Raw genomic sequence first — 15,669 nt, 5'->3', positions numbered from 1 at the left:
GCTTCTATAATTTACTTCACTTACAGCTGTCTCATATTAATATTAATTATAAAAGTCCTCTTTTAATATTGCTTGATTTGACAGGAATGCATTAGCTATGACAAATGTGTTATAATGTGCTCAGACAATATTAATATAAGCAGAACCTCTGATAATTGCTGTTACTTAAATACAAGGATTTTCTTTTTTATTTTAATTTACACTTTCCTTTCTTCTTCCATACCTTCACTAATATAAGTTTTGATAACTATACATTAGTCAGAATCATTCCTAAGATCAGCTTGGCTTGCTAGACCACATGAAAAACTGAAACAATTCAGTCCTTTCAGTAATTTTAAGATACAAAAATTGTTATTATGTTTTGTTTTGGAAAGGGATGTTTTAACAAGTAAACAAATTCTTCCTCCTTAGGAAATGACTTCTTCATGAAAGTTCCTTGTCCATATGTAATCTGAGATCACAGTCAGAATTTTTACAAGCATAAAGTAGAATAAACCTGGCTGTCAGGTTTACTACAGCTCTACACAGTTGTAAGAAGATTCACCTGGAGAAACAGGGTCTGAAGTTTCAGAGAATACATAAGCAAGGTACTACCACAAATTACGTTCAAATTTTGCAACATAAATAGACAATAAAATCAATAAATCTGTATGGTCATAGTGCAAAGAGTCCCATGGGCAAGGAACTATTATTAAACAAAAATATTTACAGAACCCTGATATAAACAGGGTAGAACCCATGACTCAGTGCTTGTCAGCAGTTATGTCATAATCATAGCTCAGCTTCATAAATATGTTAATTAATTAACTTGGAACAAAACACTGAAAAACAAGTTGTAAAATAAGTGCTACCAGTGTTTTTGCTACAACAGCTACAAGTCTATTTTGTCCTCAGGCAAAGAGTTGCCAAAATTTTAAAACCAAGCACAGTATAATCAACTGTCTCAATTTCTTGTGTTCTCTGAGACAGTAATATCATATATTTTAATAGTTTAAGTGAGATGACAAAGTTCTCCAGAAAAATCTTTGTCATGCTTATACTCAAAAACCAGGCATAGTCTAGACTCTACTTTCTAGAAAGCCAGGACCCAAGTAATCTTTGCAACAAATATTCAGGGAAAGCATTTCTTATTCCTGATATCAATGGCAAACAGGTAGTTAATTCAAACAGTAACTCTATTTAACTACCTATAGTCCAATATTTGAAAGGCAGAAGGTATACTATTGTAGGAGTAATATCGTGGTGCACAGCAAAGCATGTTCATAGCCTCATGCAAACATACACATATAGACCAAATAGAGGGAAACAAGCATGCTATGTTAGCATAATTTCAAAGCAGACAATTCACTTTGCTATATTGTGCTACATCAGTTATGTTCTCCTTGTACTGATGTTGCTAGTGTTGGGATCCATGAGGGCTGGTAAGCTCTTCTCCCCAGGGGGGCAAGAGACCCTTCCTCTGTGAAGACAGAAGTGCCCATGGCTTGGCAGAGGGTATGGCACAAAACAAGTGCCCTAGATCCATCTGGACTACAATTTGTTAAGGAACACTCAAAACAGAGAAATATAAATACCAGACAGCACTCTAGCTAAGCCTTGAAGCTCTTAATATTTTTTGTTGGGGGGCTTCTGGGGCTCTAGGCAACATGGCCATCAAATAGGCAATGCAGTGTCTAGCATGGACTTCTAACACATATCTGGAGCTTCATGTTTTCCCCCCTAAATTCCACTGGGCTGTCCCAGCTTTCTGGGATTTCTTCCTCCTTTGATAATTCCCATGCTGATCAATATAACAGCAATGTGATTCACTTGAATTGAAATTGGATAACTCTTTCTTTAAGCCTGGAATGTCTCTATTTATTCAACTGATAACACTGTATCAACCAGTGACAGATGGTAAATTTATAAAATGGGCACTGGGGAAAAACCTTTTTAAACCTCTCCCAGTTCTTCACAAAATTCTGCCAATGATAATTCAAACCTCTGGAAGCACTTAAACACATATTAAACATTTAGAAGCTCTAGATGAAATAAATTTCAGTAGTAAGTCTTTAACGATTCTTCTTCAGGCTACATGCTCTGTACATTTACAAAACTTCACAAATAGTCTATAAATAATGCTACTATGATGAGTCTTAGCACTTCTTTTAAAGCTGGAAACTATACATCTCACAACCATAAGTATGTCTGATCTGGAAAGCAGGCAAGTTTTAGCCATAATTAAAGTGGGAAAAAATAAAAGAAGCGGTACGTGACTGTACTGCTATTGAAGTCCTGTGCTTCTCTATCAGAATCATTCATTTCCTTAGCCCCCAAAGCTGTCAAGGCAGGGTTTTTGTCAGTATAAACTTTACAACTGCTCCATTAGTTTCTGTGTTCTTCCATGTTCACCATGAGCATAATTTACCTTCTCCGCTCAGTAGTGCGGTTACCATGCTCGCTGTTGATACCTGCAGCAGGAGCTATGACACAACATGTACCTCAGGCTGGAAAACTAGAGTTAGAAAACAGCAGGGGAAATAAAAGCCCTTTTATTTCCTCTCTTCATCTTGGTAAATCAGTATCTAACCATCCAGGTATCCAGGTAATGTGCAAGAATTTATCTAAATTTACACAAAACCAGCTACCTGACTTGTGCTTCCAGAAAAAAATTCTTGTAGATGGATTAATGTGTGTGGATGTTCATGAGGGAAGTGTCAGTCATAAGCTTATTGCCACAAAGGCAAATGTTACTGGGTTAAAAATTCCTAAATCTTTACAGTTTGAAATAAAAGAGCTGATTCACATGATGAGATACTGCCACCCATGCTACTGATTTTGTGCACAATTCTTCCCTAAGTGGCTCCCAGGGGCTGTGAGCATTGTCACTCTGGTGCACACACATACTAGAGGTGTCTCCACTAGTGATCTATTAAATTGTGCTGCTGAAGCTCACTTACACTAGTCATACTCTGTGAGGGAGATTACGCATTAACCCTTCTTCAAATCATTGCCCTTGCCCTGTGTCTGGTGCAGGAACTAGCAACTAGAAAGCACGTACAGGAAAAGCATGACAAGGTTATTCAGCAAGATCTGCCACATATTTCAAGCTCCCTATACATTGCCATCAATAGCGGATATTTCCTTATACTTGAAAGCAGGAAAAAAAGTAGGCATCTTTCTACTGGGAAATGCTGTTTCATTAAGGGCACCTACCGCAAGCAAATTCTACTAGATAGCTGAAGTGAGTATTCTGTTGGTGCAACTTTCAGATGGATCTGCTAAAACATTGCTAGAAACTTGCAGCTATTAAATCAGCAGAGCAGAAAATGAACCAGATATAGTAAAAAATAAAATGTAGCAAAGGAAGGGATTAAAAGTGTGTGGCAGCTGTCTCAGGACTCCTGTGATAAGGTGAATGAGCTAAAGAGCTCATTCGAGTGCTCTAATGCAAGAAAATGGATATTTGCAAGCAGAAGTGAGATAATTTGAAAAGTGTGATAAAAAGGTCTGATTTCTTAATTTTGCATTCTCTGTAATACTTAGCTGGAAACATGGTTTACTGAAAGTAACGCTACTACCTATGCTTTGATCAGTACCGATCTACTTGATTAAATAAGAAGATCCTTCAGCATGCTTATTCTTTATCATTCAAATATGTGGTCTGATAAAAACAATTTTAGGTAGAAAAGTCTAACTTTCTATCAATTCATATTCATTGTCATTATATAATTGATCTCATATATTTCAGTACTAAAGTCCCCTGTCAGCTGTTGCTTTATTTTTCCCAAAAAATAAATTGGTGTCAGGCTGATAGACCTAAAAATACTTGATTTATCCTATTTACCTTTTGTGAATACTGACACAACATTAACTTCCTTCTAGTCTTCAGGATTTTCTACAGTATAAAGAAAAACATAACAGTTTATCCAGAAAGCTCTTTATCTGCTTCTTTTAAAAATTTCATATGCAACTTTTCCTGATCTGTTGTCTAATTTAGTACTTGTGCTTAAATACACGTAATGTTACCATTAGCATGGAAAGCATTTAAACATCAACACTAACATCAAGTTTACAGAAGTAAGCTACCTTTTTCCTTTCTCAAATCAAATCTATCAGACACAGTTTCTTTGTTCCTGTTGCTCTTAAAAGCGCCTTTTTATTTCCCTTGATGAGCCTATATTTATTCTTGTATCCATTTGTTTCCTATAATATTTTGTAGTTCTTAATTTCTAATTTACATAAATTGTTCTAGTTCTTTTGATACTAATTCATGCCACAAAACAAGAATTTTAATACTGGGAGACTGCTATTTAATATACCACAGTGGAATACAGAACACAAAAAGCTGAAGGCATTCAGGGACAGGTTGGATGGGGCCCTGGGCAGCCTGATCTAGTGGTTGGCAATCCTGTCCACAGCAGGGGGACTGGAACTAGATGATCTTTAACGTCCTTTCCAAGCCAAGACATTCTATGATTCTGTGATTCCATGAAATGAGAAATATTCAATAGTTATTCAAGTTGTTTGAAATTTTGAGAATAAGAGACTCTTAACATACCCATTCTGAAGTTATAGATGTGGCGTGCCTGAATTACCCATAAGCAAGACATTTAGTTTTGCAAACATGGAAACCTACATTAAGTCCAAGAAGCACAGAGCTGAGGTGAATAAAGACCAACCACATGTTTACTTTTCTCCTCAAACATTGCAGTCACAGTTCTGCTTTGTCTCATGATAATTTGGTGCTTGCTGGTGCAAAGATACCTTACTAAGGTTAAGCTTACCTTAGGCTTATTTATGTGATTTACAAGTGCAGTGGCAGCAAACAAACAGATGTTAGATGAATTTTTGTATTTTGCCATATATTCAGTGATTCAAAACAAAATAAATTTCTTATTTATTTTTTTCTTTTTTAGGGGTCAGAAAGGGGGAAAATGGAATGAATTGAGAAAGTATTTGGTCCTGTCTGATATTTTAGTTTGGGTTTGTTTTTTTTTGTTTGATTGGTACCAAATATAAAATGAGTATTTGGAAAGTCTAATTCCATTAATATAGTAAATGGAAGGTATATTTTAGCAAAGGAATGGCATAGTACAGAAGAATTTCACCTATGAGACTTCCCCAGCTGAGGAAAGAAATCATTAATCATCTGCTAATACTTTAAACACATTATTGAGAGATGTGGAATATCAAATGGAAGACAGAATAAATATCCCTGTTGCAAAATAAAATTGTTCCTAACATTCTTACAGTAGTTTTAAATAGTAGTCACTTCTGGCCTATTTCTGAAAATGCCTACTTTGTGCACGTAGGATAGTCTGCTGTGCTGAGTTCTTGTAGCACAAACAGAAAATGAATTGGGCTGGGCAAAGCAGAATCCCCTATGTCTATTAATACAACTGTCCCAGCTCCAGTTGTCTTTAGATCACTCTGAATGGTGCTATAAGGGCACTGTATAGCAATGGTTCCAAACATTTAGCACAGTACATTTACCCCTGTTCTTAACTGCAATTTCCTCCTTTCTCTGTTTCAGCATGGCAAGAATATGACATGAACAACAAATGAAAATAATCTAAGCAAGCTCCCTCTTTGGAGATTAGGTCGCCTTTGCCTTAGAAATGTCCCACACAAAGAAAAAACAGTCCTCAAACATATAACAAACAACTACTTCCTATTTCTACATTGTCCAGTCAATATGATGTCAGCTTGAAAAAAAAATGGATCACTTAAATGAAGACCCAACTACTCTTCTGTTGCCCTCAAAGCAGATCTTTCTCACTTGAAAAATTCCAGACTCACAAAAACTGACCACCTACCTGAAAGCATTGGATCAAGAAGTTTCTGCTCCATTCTAAATTAGTCCATAAACTGACAAAATAAACAATCACACAACAGTAAGAGGCTTCTGAATCTGATGTTTTACGATAAAAACTTGAAAGAGGAACTAGGACTGCGATACCATTTTTTTTTTTTTAAATCCTAATGGCTAGAACTGCGGACCTTCAGACCCATCCTACTAGCTAGCATCAATGCCATTCCTGACATAATAACAAAACACACCATAAACAATGAGTCATTAAGCAGATATGTGCTACAGTGCTTGATCCAGTTTTTAGAGCAATACTGTTGAACAACTGATAAACAGAAGATTCCTCCCAAGATTTCTAGTAGTTACAACCATGGGCATGCAGCAACCAAGCTGACATTTCCCTAAGATACTATGAAAGACCCTATTTAATATTTCAATAGAACATGCTTTTCAGACTTACGAACAATACCATTGTCAGTATTGGACTTTCATACTGATTCAATAAGCTGACACAGATGTTGTGACTGACAGCAGTTTCTATCTGCAGGACTATTCAAGAATAAAATTGTTGTCAAGGCAAACCCAATCAAAAGCAGCTGGTCCACAGAAGACACATGGTGTTCATAGGACGAAGCTCTCAGCGTACGTAGATGCAAGCAAAGAAGGATTTTATTGCACATTCATGATCAATTGAGGCACACATAAATTACTGTAATTTTTATATTGCCATTTAGCTACACTCTGAAAGAAAGAAAAAGCCCTAGTTCTACACAGAGATCAAAAGAGAAGGTATTGTCTTCCAAATTACCATCGAGCTCTAATGCAAAATTGGTACAACAGTCTGTGGAATGCTGATAACATTTTGTGCTGCAGTTAGCTACAGATTGTCTGAAGTACAGAAAAGTCAAAGCATACGTAATTTAAGGTGAAAGATGTTGTAGAATGGTTAAATTCTACTGCTTTGGACTGCTTTTCCAAGCATGTGATTAAGAGAACTGATAGCTGCGAATCAGTAATCTCTAATTTCCCAGCAAATGACAAGGGAATCAGAAAATAAGAACATCTCTGTCAGACTATAGTTTCTTTTGAAGGTTTTTCATTCAAATAAAACTAAAAAAATAAAAAGCTGAACTTTCAGGATTGGGAAGTGGGCCCTTAAGTCCTATAGCTGGCTCTGAAATCCATCTGGGTAGTGCTAATCACCAAGCAATTACTCCTAATTTATTATTTCACACTTGCAACTTTGGAATGCTCCACCCAAAATATCTCAAACAAGGTAATATGAAGGAAAATCCTTACAAATTCAAGCTTCAAGGTCATTGTTATGTTTTGACATATATTAAAACATTGGCTTGTAAAGGAAATTAATTTACATCCAGGATCTCACAAGCATAATCACAGAATTAGCCTGTTAATTCTACTGTGTCCTAACACAATGCTGAAATGATCTGAAGAAATCATTTGCCAAAACTAAAGCACACTTTACGATATAATAAAGCACAAGGAAACAAAACAACAGACTGCACTGAACTGTCTTCTTAGATTAAACATCCTTAATATAATAATTACATATAGAAGGGTATCCACTTCCTAAGCTGTACCAGCAAATTGCACACTGGGATCATACAGTAAATTGTTTCTGCATCCACCAGCAGATTTTTAATAGTATTAAATACTACTTTCAATTTTAAATACAGTTGATATTTGTATCATCATTAGAAACAGAATTTCTTTTAGTCACAAAAGATTACAAGAAATTCTGCTGTCTATAAAAATGCTAATAAATAGGCAGTGTCACTTTTAATTAAATATATGTTAATGCCATAAATAGAGCAGTATGTCTTCCTCAGCTTTCCGTAAGAAAGGAGAAGTTAGGTTGGTTTGCCATTAAAAACAAAGGATTAAACAAATACCTCAAAGAGTAAATGATAAAATAGGGTAGCAACACCAGGCTACACCAGAAATAATCCAGTAATTCTTAATACATGGAAGCTGTCATAAACCTCAAAGCCCAGCCATTACCAAAACATATGTTTATAATAATAAAAGAAAATAAGCTCAAAAGCTGAATGTAAGGGAGATAAAATGGAAGTGGAAATAAAAGAAAAGCAGAGATAAGAAGAAACTGATTTTCATTTTCAAATGGGAGTTCCTTTCCGTTACAGTTTCTGGAGCTGAACCAGGAATTGCACAAATGTATCTATCTACAGAGATAACATACACATGGCTATGACTATCTAAGTGACAAAAGAAAGCAAGTAAGGTGTGCTAATCCATGATATTGGAGGAAACAACGGTTTATTATCTGCCTTGAACAGAGAAGGGCAAATATTGAAAGAAAATGTAGAAACACGTTAATATAAATATATTGAAAGAATATTTCTTCATATTTTTAAATGAAACTGCTATAGTACTAGTCAATTATATGTTGTCCTTCTATAAAGATTCACATGACCAAGTTTTAATTTGAGCACTATGTCTGAAAACTTTTTCCTATAATTTAGAGCAGAAGTTTTGAATCTGAAATAAAGCAGCACATAGTGACTAATAGCAGAGTCCCTTGACTGCTTACTAGAGACCTGAAACACAATGTTCTAATAGGACATGTTCACTAGGACACCTACGGTTGAATGTAATATGAGAAAGATGAAGTTAATATTTTAATACTAAACCATACATACTCTTGCAGTCTACCTTTATTAGGCAATAATTTTCTTTCCATGTCTAAAAAAATTAGATGAGAAAATGGTTCACTTTTTGCTACACAGCTTGTGGTTAAAAGAAACGTGCCATATGTAATTATTTATAGAGAGATAGTGCATACAGACTAGGTTTAGATCAGTTAGATCAAAAAATGAGTATTGCATTCTGTCCTAAAAGAATGACAAGCCTCTTTTCACTAAGAGAAATTGGTTACATGAGTATCATACTGTTACCAGTCTATCGAAAGAACTAAAATAAATCAATATCACACAAGCAAGTAAAGAAAAATAAAAACCAAGAAACTATTCCAGTGGAAGAAATCTAAAAGAAACTCATGGCAAATGTAAAAGCTATTCAAAAGCATATTAAAACTTCCACTTGACAGAAAGAAATAGTGTCATTTGTTACATGATCATTCAGAATTAACTAACACAACTCAGATTCTGAACACTGAGCATCAAATCCTTACAATGCAAGTAATGATTCAGTTAAAAGGAAACAAAACCTATGGGGAAAAAAAAAAAAAAAAAGACACATTGAAGAAAAAGCCAATTTGATCACTGAGGCTGGAATTTGTACCAGCTAGCTTTAGGCATCACCATAACAGTTTATATCTGATCTAGTCACCACAGGCATTTTTTATACTTTTTCTGAGGTCTTCACCATTCATCTGATTTACTATAGATGCTTACTTTAGAATGAGTTATGCCCTATTTCTCACACTAAGGAGAAGCCAGTGCAATTAGCATCAATATTTATGTCTGTAGTTGGTCAAAGAAATTCTACCTAGGTTCTCAATGACTATAATTTTTAATAACCTCTGCCCTTCTCTCCTTCATATACTCAAATAAAACCAAAAGTACAGATGAAGTCTAAGCAGTTCAGTACATTTCATTCTGTTAAAACATTCCTTGCATTTGAAGCTGAGTTCTCAATCTCAGTAATGGCATAAGACATCCTGCATACTATCCAACACATTATCACCACTCCTTACATACCTGCAGACCAACTTCAGCTCCAGTGTAAGCTGATATTAACTCAACAGATCTGTGTTAGCTTTTACTCCCACTATCTGTAGATTGTTAAGTCATTCCACAGAAGCACAGTTAAAGGTTGCAAGAGTGACAAAATGCACTATGAAATTATTGGAAAAGGTACAATACATGAAGACAACACAGCACATAACAGGGCATGAAGTACACTTAAAAAGAATAGAACAGCTCTGAAAAAAAAACTCTGAATTTGTCACGTATTTCAACAGAAAGACATAAAGAAACAATTTAAAATGCAAGAGAAAGACCTCTGCACTTTGATCAAGTCCTGTCAATGACCTTTTTAAAGTTTTAATTGCATGTAAAATACAATTTATAGCAATAAAGCATGTTACATAAATTCAATATGATTTGCCTGATGGGAAACTAGTGCAAACCTATTAAAGCTATGCATTAGCGGAATTCAGAGATTTGAATAAGTCTTACTCATTTCCAGTTCTGTTTATTTCTTTGAGCTTATTCTTATTTTTTCCTACAGTTTCTTAGTTCTCATTTTTAGAAAAAGAAACAAAGGATAATAGAAAAAATGCTGGATGAACTGCCAGGCTCCAAGGGTTGTGGTCACCAACACAGATGCCAGTTACTAGTGGAGTCCTCCAGGAACTGATATTGGTGCCAATATTGTTTAAAGTCTTCATTAATGACCTGGACAATGGGACAGAGTGCTCCTTCAGAAAGTTTGCTGATGATGAAAAACTGGGAGGAGTGCCTGGTACACCAGATGGGTGTGTTGCCATTCATGTGGTGCCCAGTGACAGGAAAAGATACAACAGGCGCAAACTGAAATATGGGAGGCTGGACTTAAATACAAGAAAAAAATTCTTTACTCTTCCTTACTCAGAGGGTGGTCAAACTCTAGAATGGGTTGGCCAGCAAAAAATTGTGAAGATATTCAAAACTAAACTGAAAAAGATACTGAAAAAGATCCCACTCTAGATGACTCTTCTCTGACCTGTAGGGGTGACCTTGTCAATCTCCAGATGTTCCTTTTGAGGTCCCTTCCCAGAACGTCAAAAATTCTGTGATCCTGTGGTATTTGTGGTTGCTAAACTCCAATATATCTTCCTGAACTTCTCCATTTCATGACACCTTCCTTTCTTCCTCCTTCAAAGTTTACCCTGACTTACCACATCATTTCTGATTTCTTTCTCCTTCCTGCCTTTTTTTTTTTTATGTCCAAGACCTTGCCAAACTGACTGCTCTCTCCCACTCCACCTGCTCTCCATTTCAGCTGGACTGAAATTGTTATTTCAGGAGTGAGTTTCATCTGCTGACCAGCAATAGCCTATCACTTAGATAAAAAGAAAAAGGAAAAAAAAAAAGAAAAAAAAGAAAAGAGGCCTGGAAAGGGGTAGTGTAACTTAAATCTTCCCACAGAGAAGAATTTTCATATGTGCCAGTGAAAGAAAAATAAGATAACTTATGCTTTCTCCCATGCTGTAACCCACATATACTTTCAGTATCTGAAAAAAACCCTCCTCCTTTTCCTTCTTATCAATCCTTCAGTTTTTTCATTTCTTGTGATGCCTTTATCACTTGAACATGTTTATGCTGCTGCTCTTTTAAAACACCTGCCTATTACATTAATAGTGTCTATCTTCCTAAGTTTTCTCTCATCTTATGTGTAGACTGAAAGCTCTTCAGGACAGGCACCAGTATTTTGTTCTCTGACAGCATGGGGGTCTCTCAGCTAAGACTGCACTAATGATAGATGATCTTGCTTGTGCCTTGGCCCAGATACACACTTTTTCTGTTCAACACATTTTTCTCTGTTTTTAAGAGATCATTGCTCATTGCATTTAAGTACATAGGATTTAAGACATAGTGTAAAGCATCCAAAAGCAACATTAAAGACTTTGCCATAGTGATGGCTCCCAATTACATGTTTTCTCCCCTTGGAAAAGTCTATTTCTTCTTCTCCATTGATAACAAATGATCTAACAAAAAGTGAATTCTCTGCTAAATAAATAAATAAATAAATCCCAAATCTTCAAGACCTAATTCATGATAATGTGGTCATGGAGAGCCTTTTTTAACTTCAAATAGCTGTGGAAAAGATCAATATTTAGACATATGCAACAACTATAGGGATACTATTTTATGTGGACATAATCTTGGACACTCACCTTAGATTCAAAAAAGCCAAGTGTAGGATAATGACTTTACTGGACAGGACATATAGTTAGGATGATAGATGACAGTCTATCTAAATATATTCTGAAAAGTGTTCCTATAATATCTGTCCTTACAGCCAAAGTGAAGGCGTGAAGCACCTTCATGAGGAAAATATACCTTGGCAGAAAGATAGGGCAATTTGTAAAGCTACCAAGGATGTTTAAAACTTTATGTCAGGGAATATGTATGCATGTATGTTAATGTATGGTGAGAATGTGAATTTTTAATGTCACCTCTGAACTGAACAATCAAGAAATACTGAAATCTGGCTTTATCTTACCATAAAGTGGGCTTGTCTTTGGAATAGTCACGCTTTCTGTTTTTCTGTCCTGAGTGACTACAAGTATCAGGTAATAAATGGTAAATACACATGAAAGAAGGATGTTAATAGAACTGTTAACAAAGTTTCTACATGTTGAGAATGGCATTGTCCATTATGTGACTGCCAACATAACTCTTCACGATATTTCATTCCGTCAAAGATTTCTGAAATTCAAGCCTTCTAATAATTCTAAAAGTTTGTTTAAAGGGGTAAAAAAAAAATAGTGACTTCCGCAGAATGAGCAAGATGACGCCATATTGCATGTTTTCTCCTTAACACATAGTTTAACCACCAGGAACCATTTCTGAAAGGTTTTAAGGAGTCTGCTTATATTGTGGGTTGCAGTCTCCACAGTTTATTACAATAACACATGCTGGCACCACGTCTAACAAAACAGTTCTAGAATAAGCAACATAACAAATTGTTCCTTTAGCTCTTGAATTGGTGTGTATACTATGTGGTCTTTTTCACAATCTTCACTGCACAGGGCTGCAGATTTCCTGATGACATTTTGTTTACTGGATCTGCCAAGGGTACACAGAACCAGTGAACTGAAGTCCTGACCAATGTGCTGTGACTGACATGTAACCACCATTTAACCACCGCTGTACATGATATATTGGAAGTAATATGAACATGACCCTATCCTCAGTGTATTTGGGATCAAATGTTAATCTTCAGCAGAGAGCTTTAAAATACTTTAGAAAAAGCTTTTGTTCCAAATGATCACAAATGCAGGGATTTAGTAACAGAAATTATTTCTAGTTATGAAAGTTTAATTAATGAATTACATTAATTAGTACAACTATTCCCTCAGAACTGCATATCACTACCAGAATTTTACAGCAAGTATGTACAAATATGGCAACTCACACGGTGTAGTGTATTCTGATGTCATTCTGGCTTTCTGCCCTTAAAAGTTCTATCAAGCAAATATAAGACAACAGAACAACTGGAAAGTAAAGAAAATCTGATTTATCAAATTTTGAACTTGTCATATTTAATAGAAAATTTCACCCTTTTGGCTATCTAAAATGGCTTTTTTTTGTTTGTTTTTCTCCAGCTATGCATACATGCTTGTTTCTACAAAGGATTGTTTACACCAAAAATGCTATTCTACTGCTAGTCACATCAATGCTGATCTGTAGTAACTGCGCTTGGATAGAATTGGCTGCCTTTCCTTGAATGCCTCCAGTTGAATAGGGTTTTTGCCAACAGTTGAATATGGCTCTCAGTATTTTGTGAAACTGAGATTTGGGGAAGTTTTGCAACTAACATCAATGTATTTCTTTTAGAAAGTCATTAAGGTCAGTACTTCTAACATAGAATACATACATGTAACCATGTGCATACATATATGTATACACACATTCTATAAAATTAATCCAGGAAGTCACAAACAAGGTGTCAAGCTGAGGAATCTCCTGCATAGGCCATTGCTTTTGTGTGCAACTAGTCTTCTGATGTTTTCTTACTTATGCTGATATAAAACCTGATTTGTACTACTGACCTTGGATACAAGACAGTTCATAAATCTTGTCAGGGATCTAATTCAAAGCCTGACGGAAAGACTCAGACAGGTTTTAAGGCACCTTGGAAAATCCTTCAAACTTACACAGTATAAGAAAAAAGCTTTTGAATAATATATTTTAAAGCTTAAAAAGATATCTTTTTTCTTCAGTTATTTTCTCTAATCACTAGATCATAGCTTGTAAACAATAAATCACTTTTTCCATACAATATCCTCCTTGCTGTTCTGAACATGCTAAAAAGTAACAGCAAGAGAAATTTTTAAAGGTATTTGTATGTTTAGAAACACATATATTTTCATAAACAACTTTTGACACTTCTCATCCTTGTTCCCATTCTCCCATGCTTCATTTCTTTCATCACAGCAACAAAAGATTTAAGAATATTTTATTTTTACTTTTTGTAATAAACACAAAAATGTTATAGTGATTATTTTTCAAAGAAAACTTACTATAATTAGGATATAAATCTCCATGAAAACATAAGCTGTCTATAATAATCAAGGGCTATAACAAAGATATGTATTGAGAGAGCCCTACACAGAGGTATCTGTCTATAAAAAATAATAGCAAGGAAAGTATTCCACATGTCTGCAAGGTACTTTTTTTTTTATACTATAGTTGGTTAATGCATATCCATTTACAATGCTAGACTTACTGCATCAGAAGTGGTTCCAAATGAGCAGTTTCAGCATCAGTAGAAAGGTCTCTGTTGTTTCACAGCTTTGGCTTTTTTGCCATGGCTGGTTTTGGTTTGTTTGGGGAAGCAGGGTAGATTATGACTAAATATGCAGACTGTATCCCTTCACACAGAGAATCACAAGAGCAGTCATATCTTGTGAGATCCCAGACTATCTGTCAATGAACTTACAACCTTCCTTTGATATTTCCAGTACAATAGCAATGTATTTAAAATGCAAATTTAATCGAATGCCGTTGACTTTATCAAATACTCATATAGATCTTATTTGCAAAGGAGTACCTTTTAGCCACACAATAATGTAAAGGATATTATTTCAGTCTGAAGACTCATTTAAGCAGAATAATTGGCATCAATAGCACTTACCTGATTGTGTGGAATAGAGGTTTTACAGCTATTTTCCAGCTCAAAACCATGCAATAGCCATTTTAAAAAATAATGCAATGTTCAAAATTTATGAAAATTAGGTTTTTACTAACAATGCTTTTTTAAGAGGCTTCTAGACACAACTAGTGCAATTTGCTACACTGTTTGTGGTTAAAAGAAATGTGCCATATGTAATTATTTACAGAGATACAGCATACAGACTAGAAGGTTTAGATCAGTTGATATATAATAGTTTAACTGCTACAAAAATTAATCAAGTAATGAGTATTGCACTCTGTCCTAAAAGAATGGCAAGCCTCTTTTCACTAAGAGAAATCGGTTACATGACTATCATACTCTCACCAGTCTACTGAAAGGACTAAAAGAAATCAATATCACACAGAAAGATGGATCGAGCATGAATCAATGTGGCAAGCACATAACCAAACAGACATGGAATTAAACAAGAAAAAAAAGAAAACCAAAACCAACAAAGATTGTCGCTTAACCTGTTTTGTCAGAGCTGGTATTGATGGTATTGGTAGTGATGGAAGTGAAGGTAGTCTTTGCGCTGTCCTTGGTAGTAACAGATTTCTGCTTATTTTTCATGGCTTCCAGTGCTTTGAGCTTCTTGGCATGTTTAGTGCCTTTGTAGTGGGCCGCAGCCTGGCTCTACAAAGGAGAACAAAATGAACCATGCAATCAGGCTCATTTCTAAACTGGCATTCTCTGTATTAGTACAAATACAGACTACCTTTCAATAATGGGTACCATTCACATTATCCAAGTAGTGACCAAACAGAAAATTATATTTTGAATGATGCTCAGAAAACAATGGAAAAACACTCAAACAACTCCAATTTGATAAAGACAGTATATTACTGTAGGACAGTATATTACTTTCAGACCAAAATAAGGTTGTTTTAGTCTACCATGCTACCATTAGTTTTTATATCAAGACTTCTTTTGGTTTTGCATTAAAAAAAACCCAAAAAAACAAAACCTCAGGCAACAGGTAGGCAGGCACTCTC

The 15,669-nt window shown here is 35.3% G+C and overlaps 1 protein-coding gene across 1 annotated transcript in view; it reads right to left on the bottom strand.

Annotated features, from left to right (window-relative positions):
- Positions 1–15,669, bottom strand: part of ZNF385D (zinc finger protein 385D) — a 138,528-nt gene that overhangs the window by 45,244 nt on the left and 77,615 nt on the right. The window contains exon 5 of the mRNA XM_010170796.2: positions 15,148–15,310. Coding sequence (XP_010169098.2) covers positions 15,148–15,310 — 163 coding nt within the window. The remainder of the gene's footprint in view (positions 1–15,147; positions 15,311–15,669) is intronic.

The sequence above is a fragment of the Antrostomus carolinensis genome, unplaced genomic scaffold (assembly GCF_000700745.2).
Source record: "Antrostomus carolinensis isolate BGI_N321 unplaced genomic scaffold, ASM70074v2 scaffold12096, whole genome shotgun sequence".
NCBI classification, from domain to species: domain Eukaryota; kingdom Metazoa; phylum Chordata; class Aves; order Caprimulgiformes; family Caprimulgidae; genus Antrostomus; species Antrostomus carolinensis.
Note: the sequence above shows the minus strand (reverse complement) of the source record. Positions and strands in the feature narration are given on the sequence as shown.